The following is a 13,566-nucleotide window of genomic DNA, read 5'->3' as shown; positions in this document are numbered from 1 at the left end:
GACTTGGATACAGAATTCATTGTGACATTTCAGAGTATGTAAGCACTGAGGGAGGTTTGACAGAGAAGACTCCTTTCCTTGCATTATTGTGTTTCTTAACCTATCATTTCATGTAACACACATGGCTGCACCTGACACATATAATGAAAATAAGAGTATCAGCTCAGGGCCATGGTAGTGCCCTTACGGCTTTACAGCAGTGCAGTTCTCTCACATTCCCTAGTCTTGCTTTAGACTGAAGATCAGAGAAGAGTATTACCTTCATTAAAATTGATTAACAGCCATATAGAGGATGTGTTTTAAAATGGTGATTAATTGACAGCTCTTGTATAATCGATTCGGCGCCCCAGTGTTGTTTTTTCTTACCTGTCTTGTACTGTATCGTTTTAAGGATTGACGATAATTCAGACAAGTGCACAAAGAAAGACAAGGCTATAATGCAGAAGTGTGGACTTCATATCCTGTAGATATTCCAATAATAAAAAGCCAGTCATTCAAGAAAAGGGTGTTTGCACAACCGGAATATTCTTGTCATCATAACCCATACCCCAAGGTCGATGGCAACAAAGGAGAAGTTGATAAGAGTTACAGCACTGCAAAACAGAGGCCATTGAAATCCATCTGGCGAAGCATATGGTTTTGTAGAGGACTTGGCTCCTTCATCGGGAAAGGACCAGGCCCGGCTCTTCAGCTGCTTTCCCTGGTGTGCGGATGTATGAAATTGATGGTGCACACCTGGCTGATGCAGGCTTTTACAGCCTGTGTCCTCTGTGCCAGGATGGGCTAAAACACCCCTCCTCTTCCTGCCCACTTTCAGAGCCAGGCCATGCGAATTGTGCGGACTGTGGGCCAGGCCTTCGAGGTATGCCACAAGCTGAGCCTGCAGCACACCCAGCAGAACGCCGACGGCCAGGAGGACGGCGAAAGCGAGAAGACCAGTAACGACTCAGGGGTGCCAGGTATGGAACTGTGACGAGTTGCGCCCGGCACATCTGTGCCCCCTTCCGCTCATCTGCCGAAGCCTCACTCCCCCTCCCTCCCATCTGCCACCGCGTTTACTCAGACCAGTTCCTTTGTCTCAAAAAGTTAAAAGTAAACCACCTGTTTACTCGCTGCATACAATGGTAAACATTCATACGGTAGCATTTTTTTCTCCTGGAAAGAAAACTCCGTCGGGCCAGGTCCGCTGCGAAAGGGGAAGCGTGCAATCTGGCAGCCAGGCCTTTAAAGTAGTGCTGTGTGTTTTAACGCCCGTGGAGCAGGGGCTGCTCTTTCATCGCACTCCCCCGGCTGCGGGCTCAGGCTTATCAACATCACAGCTTCCTCATTCGGTTTGATTCCAAAGCAGGCCACTGCAATGTAGCACAGCTCTCTCTTTCAAATGCAAATCAGCCCTAACACCCAAGCGCTACGACAGAGGAACACAACGGTCCCTTGTCACCTCAGTAAATGTACCGCTGCTTGTCAGGGAGAAAGCTCACTGCTGCTGGTTCTAATATATAGACACAGTTGCAGTAAAAGCAGGTATTTGATTGGGTAATTGTTATTTTATCTGGAAAAGCAGTGGTTTGAAGAGAAGTTCTTGAAAGCCCTGTACCTGTGCTTTTTGCATATGGATGGAAATGGGGCAGTTTTTTTTCCCCACATGTGGATGATTTAGGTGCCAATCGGGCCGTGTTAATTAAGCCCTTATCTCTTAGTTCTCTCTGCTTTAGTCTCCTTGTCTCTGATTCGCACTGTATTAAATTCCTGTTTAATTATGTGAAGGGCCCCTGGTGGTGGGTATTTAGCATGAAAATGCGTTTTCTCCCTCAGCTCGGCAGTTGACTGGCGCGGAGAAGACCGTTGCTGAGGAGACGGACATCGACGCCGAGGAGGTGCCGCTGCCGGACAGCACAGTGGACGAGTTCAACCGCGGGGTCACTGACCTGGACGCAGCCAAGAAGGAGGAGGACATCAGCAAAGACAAGAAGGTACAGTGTTACTTTACTCGCCCCATTTCAGATGGAAAGGACTTGTTAATGAACAGGCAGACATATTCAATTCCTGTCCTCTTTTCAAAATAAATGGGGATTAGACACATTACCAACCATGCAGCTCCGGTTGGGATTACATAAGAAAGAATCTGCTTTTCTTGGTAAATTGCTTCTGCTAAAATGTGACTGGAATAAAGCTAATTAAGCAGTAGAACTGAGTAGGTGTTGGGGAGTTAGATAATGTTTAAATTTTTGCAGTGTAAGTGAACCTTGAAGGACTACTTTTACAGCAGCTACATAATTCTGTTTAGACAAGAGTGAATAATGATTTACCTTGGAGAGTATATTGAAGCAAAGTTGCTAATATATGTTCATTCTAAATGGTTGGTGAAGATGATTGTTTTCTACTTTTTGGGGTGATTTAATTTGTTTTTAGTTTATTAGTAATCAGGCAATGATCTACACAGGGCTTAAACTCTGATTGGAATGTAAGGCTCTTAGCCTTAGACAACAGAGAGTCCATCAAGCTGATCCGGAAAAGGGAATGGATCTTTGAACATAATTTAACCTGAAGTTCACAAAAAAGGCTGGTGGTTCAAAACAACAAAGGGAAAGAGGTGTTAACCCCCTAGTGCATATTGAATGGCAATTAAAACTCTTGCAACATCATTATAACAGAAATCCCTGTTCCTCTCACTCTGTGCTCTTCAGCCAGTGAAGTGAGAGGGTAGACAAGACTTCAATGGATGCCTCTATTTACACCAGCACTTTTCAAGTCAGTTAGCAGTTGTTATATGGAGAATGCATATGCATTTTAATGTAAAGCCATTTGTACATCACATTTTGACTTCCATTCCTAAACTACCTTCAGAGGTTATGTACTAGACATCTATGCTACAATTATGAGAGATTTGTGTAAGAGTGAGGAGGGATTTCTCATTGGTGGGTTTTAATTGTTGAGTCACATATTAATATCACTGTTTTCAAACCTACACTTTTCAGTAGGCTGCGAGCTGAAAACGTCTCTTTGGGCACTCTGGTATGATTGTTTTCAGTCGGCATTGTTAATGCTATTCAGGCTATATCATGTCAGTCGTGTATCTCGGGTTATGTTTCCTTCCGTGCCATTCTAGATAACCAGAGGACAGGGAATGTGGGTTCCTTATGATGGGACAGGCTCTGGCGGAATATACATAGTCCAGATATAGGAAGAAGAATATGAATACACTATTGCATATTGTGTATGTGAAGAGAGGTTGGATTGTGGTATTTTTTGTGTTTGGCACGTACAGCTCTGGTAGCTGCTTTCAATTCCTGAAGCATTGTGTGTATCCAGTTCATTACAATACAATACAGCATGTCGATGCCAGAGGCAAGTCAAAGTCTGTTCAGTGTGCTGTAATTGGAAAGAGTCTGCAATTTACCCTGTTTCAATGTGTCACCTTTTGTAAATAGAAAGCAATCATTTTCCCTGAAGAAATGGCTAGCCAACAATTTTAGATTCCAGTGCTTAAATACAGATATCTTACCTGAGGGCCCATAGTTTTTCTGTCGTAGTTCGGGTTGTTTCAATTCAGACCTGTCAGAACTTTTTGATAAACATGTTTTGAAAGTTTTTGTCCAACAGAGTTGAAGCTTGGAAGTTTACAATTCTCTTCATTCATACATACTGATTTAAGGAAACATTAACCAGTATTTCTTGAAGAAAAAAGTCAGGAATCTTATTACATATTACATTTTGATGAAACATTCATATTACACTGTGTAGCCTGAGCTTGTCATTAGTGTTGTATCAGAGTAGGGCTGAATCATTCCAACAACAACCCAGGAATACAATAACAAGAGTAGCAGTAGTAGGATAACAGTATTTTAATGGTAATATTTACTTTTCAAATGCCCCGCCTAACAGATGTCAAGAGTAAGACAGAAACAAATTCAATGCATGTGAAGGTTTTATCTTTGTGATTTATTGTATATTCTCTCTTTTGGACTTTCCTTTTTGTGGGAGCATCACCATTTGAGTTGTAGTATTAGTTTGTTATATTTTATGTATGCTAATCCATGTCTTGTGGCAATGAATGCTGTGCCAGTCATGGGTTTACAGTGCTGGTAGACGAGTGGGTAATTATGATTTTAAAAATTATTGTTTTTAAAATTTGTTATGGTAAATGAGATACACACCATGTCCTGTCACTTAGTGTAGCTCAGTCATTGACGCCTTTCTTATGTCATGGGGATGTCCTGCTCCTTCCTGCCTAACATCAGTGAAGTTTGAGCACTCCATGTAACAAAAGACTTATACTGTATCTGTACTGTTGTACTGATTAGTATGCTTCAGCTGTACTCTGTATGGAATCAGAGTCACTGTCTGTGTTAAGACCACATAACAATCATGGCTGTGGTAGTTTCATCCTATTGCGTGTACCTGATTAGGGGTATGCAGAAGATGTGATTGAAACCAACAAGGCATGAAATCACATAAAACATCACTGAAGTAGGAATAATTGTGTTCAGATTTGCTTTGCACCAGTCATTGTATATAGTGTGATAGATTACACAGCAATTGATTTGGACAGTGTCATTGCATTGTTGAAGTAGGCCTTGGCTGTAGTGCTTGTGTTTTCTCTGCACAACCTGAATGGTGCCTTAATGCCTTATGATTGAAGGTGCAGTGTAATTCATAATATAATACTGGGCATCCTTGATAATGCCTCTCAAAACCTGGGCTGGGAGTAGATGGAGCAAAGCCAGACACATTTCCATTGGCGGATGTGTGGAGAGTGCATAACGTGTCCTGTTATGTCCCGGCCACAAAGAACAAGGTTACTTGACTGTCGCTGCACTGTCTACTGTCGGATGGAGGACAGCCCCACTCATAGCCTGCAGGAGGTCACCATGTCATCCCCTGTCCAACTTGCTTGCTATAGAGTGGACTAGTTGTGATTAAGTGAATGCCTTTTATGTGTTATGCCTTATGCATTTCCACTATTTTCCAGGAAATTGTCTTTTCCTGAGGTCAGGGAATAGTTTTCCAGTTTTTCTCAATTGTTCTGCATTTTTTTCTGTGTTTTTATTTCTTCTGCAAAATCCACTCTGCTATTTATGCAGCACTTTGGGACAATCTGAATGTGACAATGCGCTATAAAAATTTTTTTATTTGATTTGATTATGGTAGGAGAGCAAGAGCAAGCTCTCTTGCTTACTGTTATGCAGCAGGCACTAGTGTGCATTTCATTCAGAAAATCGTTAATCATTATGCCTATTTTTATACTCTTGAAGAAAAGAAAAACCTGTAAATCAATTCACTGTGTTCCAAGTACTACAGAAAATCTGCCATTTCATACTGAAGTTAAGGCCCTGCAGTTCCTCCTCAGTGTTTGAAGAGTGGAACAGTTAAACAAATTGTGTAAACAAGATGTGCCTCTGGCTTCTGTTCTGTTGCCTCCAATTATTTGTAAAAGCAAATGCGTGTTTTCTCTTCACCATATTGCTAACATTTGGGTCCAAAGACAAATTTTCACAAAATCACAGAGTATAAATTCTTGCTGACTATTTGAACAAGGACTGGTTTCAGTGCCAGAAAATGTATTTCAGATGAGGATTTTTGAAGCCATACCTGTTTTTTTTTTTTTTTTGTTCTACTTTAAGCGGGTTTGGAGTGTTCTGCATTTCACACAAAGCTGCTAAATAAGTTATGAGCTACTTCAGCCTGCAGTACTGAAGGCATTGGTCTTACCACTAACACAGCACAAATGCCTGGAGCACTGTTTCACCATCAGATGCTACAGTGTGGTTTTAAATCTTGGAATCTATGTTTTAACAGAGATCCTTTGGCCATTGGAGGTTTAGTTAACTGAGGGCTGTAGTTGCTGTTGCCTCGTTTCTGTCAGTTTCAAACATGGTGTTGTGAGAGTAATGAGCATGTTAAAAACTTGAAGAGTGAAGGTAGCTCAGCGGGCACTTTTACTCTGAATGTCAATATCTCACTCAAAATCAAAACCATATCAGACTTCCTGATATGTCAAATGACGCTGAAATTACAGAATGCCATCCAGAGGAAGTTTGTGAAAATGATGGAGGAGATCGTAATCATACTGTACTTTTTACTCATTTTTTACAGCAGAAGGACTTGAACAGCCAAGGTAGATCATTTTAAGAGTACAATTTCTGAAAACAATATTAAATCATATTAGAATCCAGACACAGCAGAATGCAGAGGCCTGTCAGCCCAAAGGCCTCCACATCATCAATGCCACTTCACTTTCACTGGCAATACACAGTACACACCCAAAGCTTTGATCGAGTCACTGACCTGGCCTTGCAGAGCAAAATTTGATGGAGTCATCCAATAGTAATGCCACACATGCTATTTTATTTATGAGATTCACAATTCTGCTTTCACTTGCTGTTCATATCGCTGTGTATATGATCATTCCCCACCTTAGCTAACATGCACAATTTCTCATTCTCTACCTTGTGCATGTATTGTAGTCATTGGGTGGAAGATTCCAAGGTTTCCCTTGGCACATTCATAACTTAGAGTTGTACAACATTGTAGATGCACACTTGACAGAAAGACTGTGTTTTAGAAGATGGAAACAGCAAGCACCATGGTTAGATTACACTGATAATGGCATTAACTTCAGCTAGTTATGTATGGGACCTCTACTTAGAAAGGTAAATCAATTTATGTTAGCAGAAGACAGAAATACCATGAGAGCTTGCTGTTCAATACAGCCCCCATATTCAGTTTAGTTCTGTGGCAGTTATGGACATACAGTATGAGTGAAGCTCCATACAATGGAGTATTAATTAGGAGATCCCACAAGCTGTTGGTCACTGCTCTGATGAACCAAAGGTTTTGCTTTCCATAGCGTATATAATTGGTTCAACTCAGTCACAAAGTTCACAAAGTCAAGAAGTTCACAAAGCCTCACTCTTTCTGTAATATACTAATCTACCATACAAAGTATGTCTAAGCATATCCTCTTCTGTGTTATGTAACTATGGAACACCTTACCATAGCACATCAGGGTTACATAGAGAGTCATTACTGTGTTTTTTTAAGTCATTTGTGACTTAAAGGCACATTCTTTTAAGACACATTCTGAAACATACTTCATAAGTCTTTGTAGATTTTTCTAATTCCAGTTTATTTATGCTTTGTCTTCTCTTTTATTCAGTTACATCCGTGTTTTACTGACCGTAATACCATCATTCTGTTCCATGACATGGGCTTTCATTTTTGCATGTAGAAGTTCATTCAACTTGATGTAGGCCTCTTAAACAGGTGGGAAGGAATTCTTTTTTTTTTTTTTTTTTTTTTTTTTGAATAAAAAACTTATCTCTTGCAAGGTTGTGCAGACTATCAATGCCTTTCAAACAGTCACATAAAAGTTAGAGATTTATTTCACTTGCTGTGGCAGAAGCTTTGTGAGGTCTGTGGAGCTGAAATGTCCTGAAGGCTCAATATTATTGTTATTAAAGATGTAGCAGAGATTGTGAAACCTTTTATGCATGATCTGTCTCTTCCTTTAATCTTGCCCTGCTCTTATTGGACAAGGACATCTGTAGTAATATTTTGCTGTAAACCTGCAGTGGTAATGAGTCTAATTTTTAATTAAAGCCTTCAGAGCTTTCCCCAGAGACCAGAAACCAAATACAGTAAGACACAAACAGATGCTATTGAATTTCTTGTTCAATTAGTCTGGCTTTGTTGCTCGCTAAGTAAATAGTTTCAGATAAGCAATCTGACATTTTGCTCCCTAGAATCTATTCAAAAACTATGAAGAATGGAGCTTTTGTTTCCGAGCACCGATTGCCATTTCAAGTGGAGGCTTTAATTCCAGGCATGAAACCGTTTGCAATATCTCATCCGTGCTGTTTTGTTACGGTGACATTTAACATTAACCTGAAAGAAGCTGTTTGAAATGTGCTTACATTTAGTTTTTTTTTTTTTTTTAATCTTGCTTTATTCTGTTAGTTGTTGCTGGCCAATTATTTCTGGAGCTTTTGTGTTGAGTCTACTTTTATTCCACGATGACATTTAAATGTATTGGTGAACAACCAGTCTTTTTTTTTTCCTTAAGTGCAACAATTTGTCTGTCTGAATACATTATTTGGATTCCTGCAAATTCTCACATAATTCTACTTGAAAGTGTAGTTACTAAGTTACTGACTGATTATAAAACATGCCAGTAAACAAATCTATACTATGACTGTGTTGTTAGAAGAGATCACCTTTATTTGATTGGTGTTCCATTATGGCACTGGGTAAATTGAGTCAGTAACATGTAAATTGTTAAGCACTGCCTTCCGAACTTGTCTTGTGGTATGGTATACTAGATATTGCAGTTTTGCCTTGGGGCTATCCCTTGCTGACTTAATTGAGGTATCTATAGTTCTGAGTTAAACATGGTGTAAAACACGATGTCTATGAATTATGAAATATTCAAAACTTTCTAGGTACCAAATGTACCTTTTGCAGGTTTACAAACTTGGCAAGAATTCATAATTCTATGTTTCATGTCTGGGGTTGATTCTGAGAAAGTAACGAGGTGGTGCTCACGCACCGATTGCAGTGCTTCTGTCTCTCCAAGCAACAGCCAAGGTCAAGAGATTCTGCAGAGCTAATGCTGCCCTCGGTAAATCTTGTTCAGTGGTGGACCACTGTGGCAGAGTGCTTTTCCAAATGTCAAATGTTACAGGAGCGCAGCTGTGATGTCACAGTAGGGGGCAGGGCATGCTAGCAGTACACTGTGTGTCCTTCACTCCGTTGCATGTTTCCTGCAGATAAAGAGGTGCCTGAGCAGTGTTTTGCTAATCCCTCCTGAACTTAATAGGGGCCACACCCATGACATTTGGGATGGTCAGACTAAATTGAAGCCTTTGGAGTTCTGTCTTTTTTGCACAAGTAGTGCTTGTACCAGTCCCGCCTCCTTTTTTTTTTTTTTTGTTTTTAGCTTTTTTTTTTTTTGATTGGCAGCTAGGTGAGTCCTGGCAGGTCAGCGGTGAAAGAAGGCCTGGTGTGGAGTAATCACATCTGAAGGCAGAGCAAGATCGGCCCTCTGTTGGATGAGCCAATCTCTTTTTCATCGTGGATGGTCGCTGCTTGGAAATCTTGGCAGAGAGATGAATTGCCCCGATTGCTGCCAAGGACATTTAAATGATACTGAATAAATAAACAAGCCAGATAGACTCCAAGAGGCCCTTTGAAGCTGGCCAAGATCATATTTCTAAGTTGCAGAGGGCTGCAGATCCACCCTTATTGGAAGGGGGGGATTCAGAGGCACTTTGAAGCTAATTTCCGAACTTGTCATTAACACAGGAGGGTGTCACTTTGTCCAAATTAGCAGACCTCTGATCTTTTTGTGTGGATGGAGATTACTGACGTGTCAAAGCAGTGATTCATCAGGACTTAAACGCTGCCGTTCTGAGAGCTGTCCCATCCCAAAACATCCTCATTGTTCCGAGCTCTATTCCTCTCGCAGGGTTGATCATTCCTGCTTTAATGTTTACAGCAAGCCCTCACATTCATCATCCTGTAGGTTGTGTCAGGAGCTGCGTACATCTGACGGTTGCTCCAGCACGAGGGACCCAAGGAGGATAAATGCATTCACTATTGTAATGCCTGCAGTGATATTTCTGAAAACTGTCAAAACAGCGTGATGAAAAGACCAGTTTGGGGAGCCATGATAGATTGTTCCACAGGCTAGCTGTCGCAGACATGTTGATGACATGCATCTTTTTGTCCCAAGTAGCTTCTGAATATCCCTTTGTAAGAACAACAAAGCGACACAGAAATCTAAAAAAAAGTCTCCCTGCTTTGCCTTGTTTTCTTATTTGAACACAGCTTCCCCCCAGTGAAAACCCATTGTAGATTTCATTCTCAGAGTGCAGGTCAGCAGTAAAGGAAACTGCATATTTGATAACATTGATATCAGAAAAACACTGCCTTGATCATGACTGACAGGTGAGCTTCTCACTGTATATTGTGGCTTCTGGACATGGTGGGGTGAGGTGCGGTTTAAAGTGTGATGCAATATTTTTTATTCTCCTAACTGGACTAATATGGCCATGACTTTAATCCACAGAGAGGCCCAAGGGGAATTCAGTGATTGAATCAGCCTTTGGAATCTGGCTCAAAATCTGGCTGCAACTGTTCATAGAATGCTTACCTGCATTTTCAGATGATAAAGGCAACCTTGACAGTCGTACACTGTGCATTCAATCTAAGTGCTGTTGTGATACCATTCCTCATAGCTCCGAGCACACTTTAAAGTTGATATAAAAAGTAAAAATGACAGTGTTTTCCTTTCCTATTACTACCAGCTATAGATTTTCATCCGCTCCACTCTTCTTTATTTTGTTGACGAGACAAGGATTCCTCCTTTCCCGCCAGTTTTAGTCTGGAAACTGTTTCACAGCACAGCATCACTGTCTCTCCCTCACTATGAACTATTGGGCCAAATAGTGGGCAATTGAAACAAAGAGAAGTGTTTGTGAAAGAGGGGCAAAGTTCCCCTTACAGCATGGAGGAATGGCTGATGTCCTCCCCGGCTGGTGAGGAGACTAAATGGCCTGTCACACCTCGCCATATTACACCTCATTAGCTGATAGCTGCAATGGAGAAGGCCATCCCTCACCCACTCTGTCCCCCTCTGAACACCCCACCACCACACGCACACACACGCACACACACACACACACACACACACACACACACACACACACACACACACACACACACACACACACACACACAAACACACAATCATACGCATTCATACACGTACTCATATACGTACTCATATACGTAGATGCACATGCACACACACACAATCATACACACACACACACACACAAACACAAACACACAATCATACGCATTCATACACGTACTCATATACGTAGATGCACATGCGCACACACACACAATCATACACACACACACACACACACATGTACTCACACACACCCTGATCCTTTCTGTGGTGGCTTAACATTCCTGACACCTCACAGCAAAATAAAGGTTTTTCTGTGAACTGCAATTGTTAAAAATGACATATAATTACTGGGCAAATGGCAAGACCATCCATTAGTTCCAACATCTAATTTTGGTCACGTACAGTAATCTGAAACTAGGTGACAACTGCATTTAGGATGAGGTCACTTCACATTAATTTTGTTCTCCACGGAGAGTGCCACCTTTTTTGGTTTCAGCCCCTGTGTTATGAAAATATGAGAACAGCGTGGATCGAGGCAGTCATTGGATGCTGGATACTCAGCAGTTGTGCACTAAGGTCATGTGACAGCAAAGAGGCCCGTATCCTGAATTCTTCATAGAATCTGAAGTCTGGAGTTAGAGTCTGGAAAACTGAGTGCTAAGAAGGCTTTCGTTTTGGTTCTGCTAGCGTCGAAATGCAGTCTTTCAGACATCAGAGTTTGACTGACATGAGGTCTGATTGCGCTGGAGGACGCATGAAGTGTTGGGTCTGCTGTCACTCTGCAGACGGATTAGCGGCGGCACTTATCTCTCTCTGCTGCACACATCAGACACATGGTACAGAGGGCAAGCGTTACTGAGCGTGGCGGTGCAGGCACTTTGTCACACATCTTTCAAGCAGCTACTTGGTGACAAACACGTCAATGCAGTCATAGATTTGATCCATGATACCTCCCCGCAAATTGATATAACAATAATAACAAGCCAGGAAAACATATCAATCACACATAGTCTCAACACCTTAGTACTTACATTAACTGCATATGGAGGCTTTCAGACCAATAAACCTCTGCCACTGATAGGTGGAGGGAAGGTCATGTGAATGTCACTGTGCTTTATCTGTGAACAGAAGTGAAAACTGTTGGTGTTGGCTTTGGGAGAATGAAGAAAAGGCAACTGTGTTGTATATGAGGTATTTACAACAGGCTTTCTATGTGATGTTAGAAAGTCCTTTCATTTGAGTTGGGCATTTTACAAGACAGCCATTAAGGATGGCATTCTACCAAATGCCACTCCAGTCTCTGTCTTCTGTTTTCTATTCTAGACTCAGGCCTTAATTGTTGAGGTGCATTTCAGACTGTTTTTTTTTCTTTTCTTTCTTTTTTCTCTTTTCCTTTTTCTTTCTTTCTTACTTTTTTCTGTCCTCCATTTTTATTTTACGCATGACTCTTGGGCAGTGCCTAATTTCACTCAAATTTGACTCATTTATTGGTCCATTAATTTCAGTAACATGATTTTTGTTGCACTGGGCCTCAAGTCATGCACAATTTGGTTGTCAGACATGTTAAGATATAAATAGCCTTTCACTAACAAAGATGTCCCTGTTCCTGATTTTGAATTGCCATTGAATTGATGCATAAATGGGCATCACCATGACATTTGTGTTTAAATTCAACACCTGGCTATTTTTATGGTATTTTATGGTCTTAAGCAGGTAGAGAGTGAACACCAATGGATTGTCTGGTGCGCATTGATATGACTCCGGTGTTACTGATTTCCAAGCTAATTGGTAATCTGAAATATTATTTAAGCAAATATGAATTAAACAATGGTTGTATTGGTGTGAATACTCTAAATAATTGTATGCATAAATATTGTAGTAGACAAAGCACAGATTCTTCAAAGAGCTCTAGGCACTGTTACAGATATTATATCAGTAATATGCAGTTTCATTGGGTATTTAAGAAAGCTCTGGTTCTCACGTCAGTGTTGCCTTGATCAACAGCAAGCCCAGGGATACATTATAATAATTAATAAGGTGATGGAAGATAATGGTGTACATAGTTAGGTACCATGTAGTTTTATACATATTCTCCATGGTTGCTAGGTGCAAAGTACTCTTGACCAAAGCTCAAAATCACCTGCCGTTTTGCTTGAAGGCCGTCATTGACTGAAACATGTAATCTTTTCATCCTATGATTTCATCCTCACATAAAATATTAATGTAGGATTGGTGAGAAAAGGACACAGAAGACTTATGACACACAGTTATTTATTTGTTGTTCTGTATTAAAGCACATTTTGCCCTATAAATATTGCTTGACAAGGGTCAATATTGTACTGGCCCTAGAAATCCTCATTAGAGCCTTACATCAGGTGGTCAAATTAGAGTCAGTTGGAACATGGCAAGCAACAGTTCAGATAGAAAACATTTCTGATTTTTCATTACTTTACTCGCAACTGAAAATTGAAGGCAAGAAATTCAAGGAGTGTAGGAGCAGGTGGTGTTTACAAGGTAGTGTTCTGCAGCATTGCCCAAACAAGCATCTGCTGTTAAACACACACACACACACACACACACATGTACACACAGGCGGGATGCATCAGAATGCAGGAGGTAAACCTGGGCTGCTTTGTTTGGTCCACAGATTGTTTCAGAAATATGATTAGCTCTTCTGTGGCTGCAGAAATCCATCTTTTGTCAGCACAGCCTGATGTGGAGGACAAACAGATTAAAGTAGACTTAGCAAACATAATTAGACCCCTGCACCCTGCATTGTTTGAAATCTGCTCATGTATTGTACATGTGAGAGGAAAAAATGCAGGTTTGTTCTTGACAATTAAAAGGAGATTACTGAATTCCCT

General features: G+C 40.8%; 1 protein-coding gene across 1 annotated transcript in view; it reads left to right on the top strand.

The window, feature by feature from the left end:
- The window catches only part of nos1apa (nitric oxide synthase 1 (neuronal) adaptor protein a), an 83,480-nt gene that overhangs the window by 59,520 nt on the left and 10,394 nt on the right, over positions 1 to 13,566 (top strand). The window contains exons 6-7 of the mRNA XM_036521208.1: positions 818 to 959; positions 1,816 to 1,973. Coding sequence (XP_036377101.1) covers positions 818 to 959; positions 1,816 to 1,973 — 300 coding nt within the window. The remainder of the gene's footprint in view (positions 1 to 817; positions 960 to 1,815; positions 1,974 to 13,566) is intronic.

Source organism: Megalops cyprinoides, chromosome 2 (assembly GCF_013368585.1).
Source record: "Megalops cyprinoides isolate fMegCyp1 chromosome 2, fMegCyp1.pri, whole genome shotgun sequence".
Classification (NCBI taxonomy): Eukaryota; Metazoa; Chordata; class Actinopteri; order Elopiformes; family Megalopidae; genus Megalops; species Megalops cyprinoides.
This window is presented reverse-complemented; position numbering and strand designations above follow the sequence as displayed.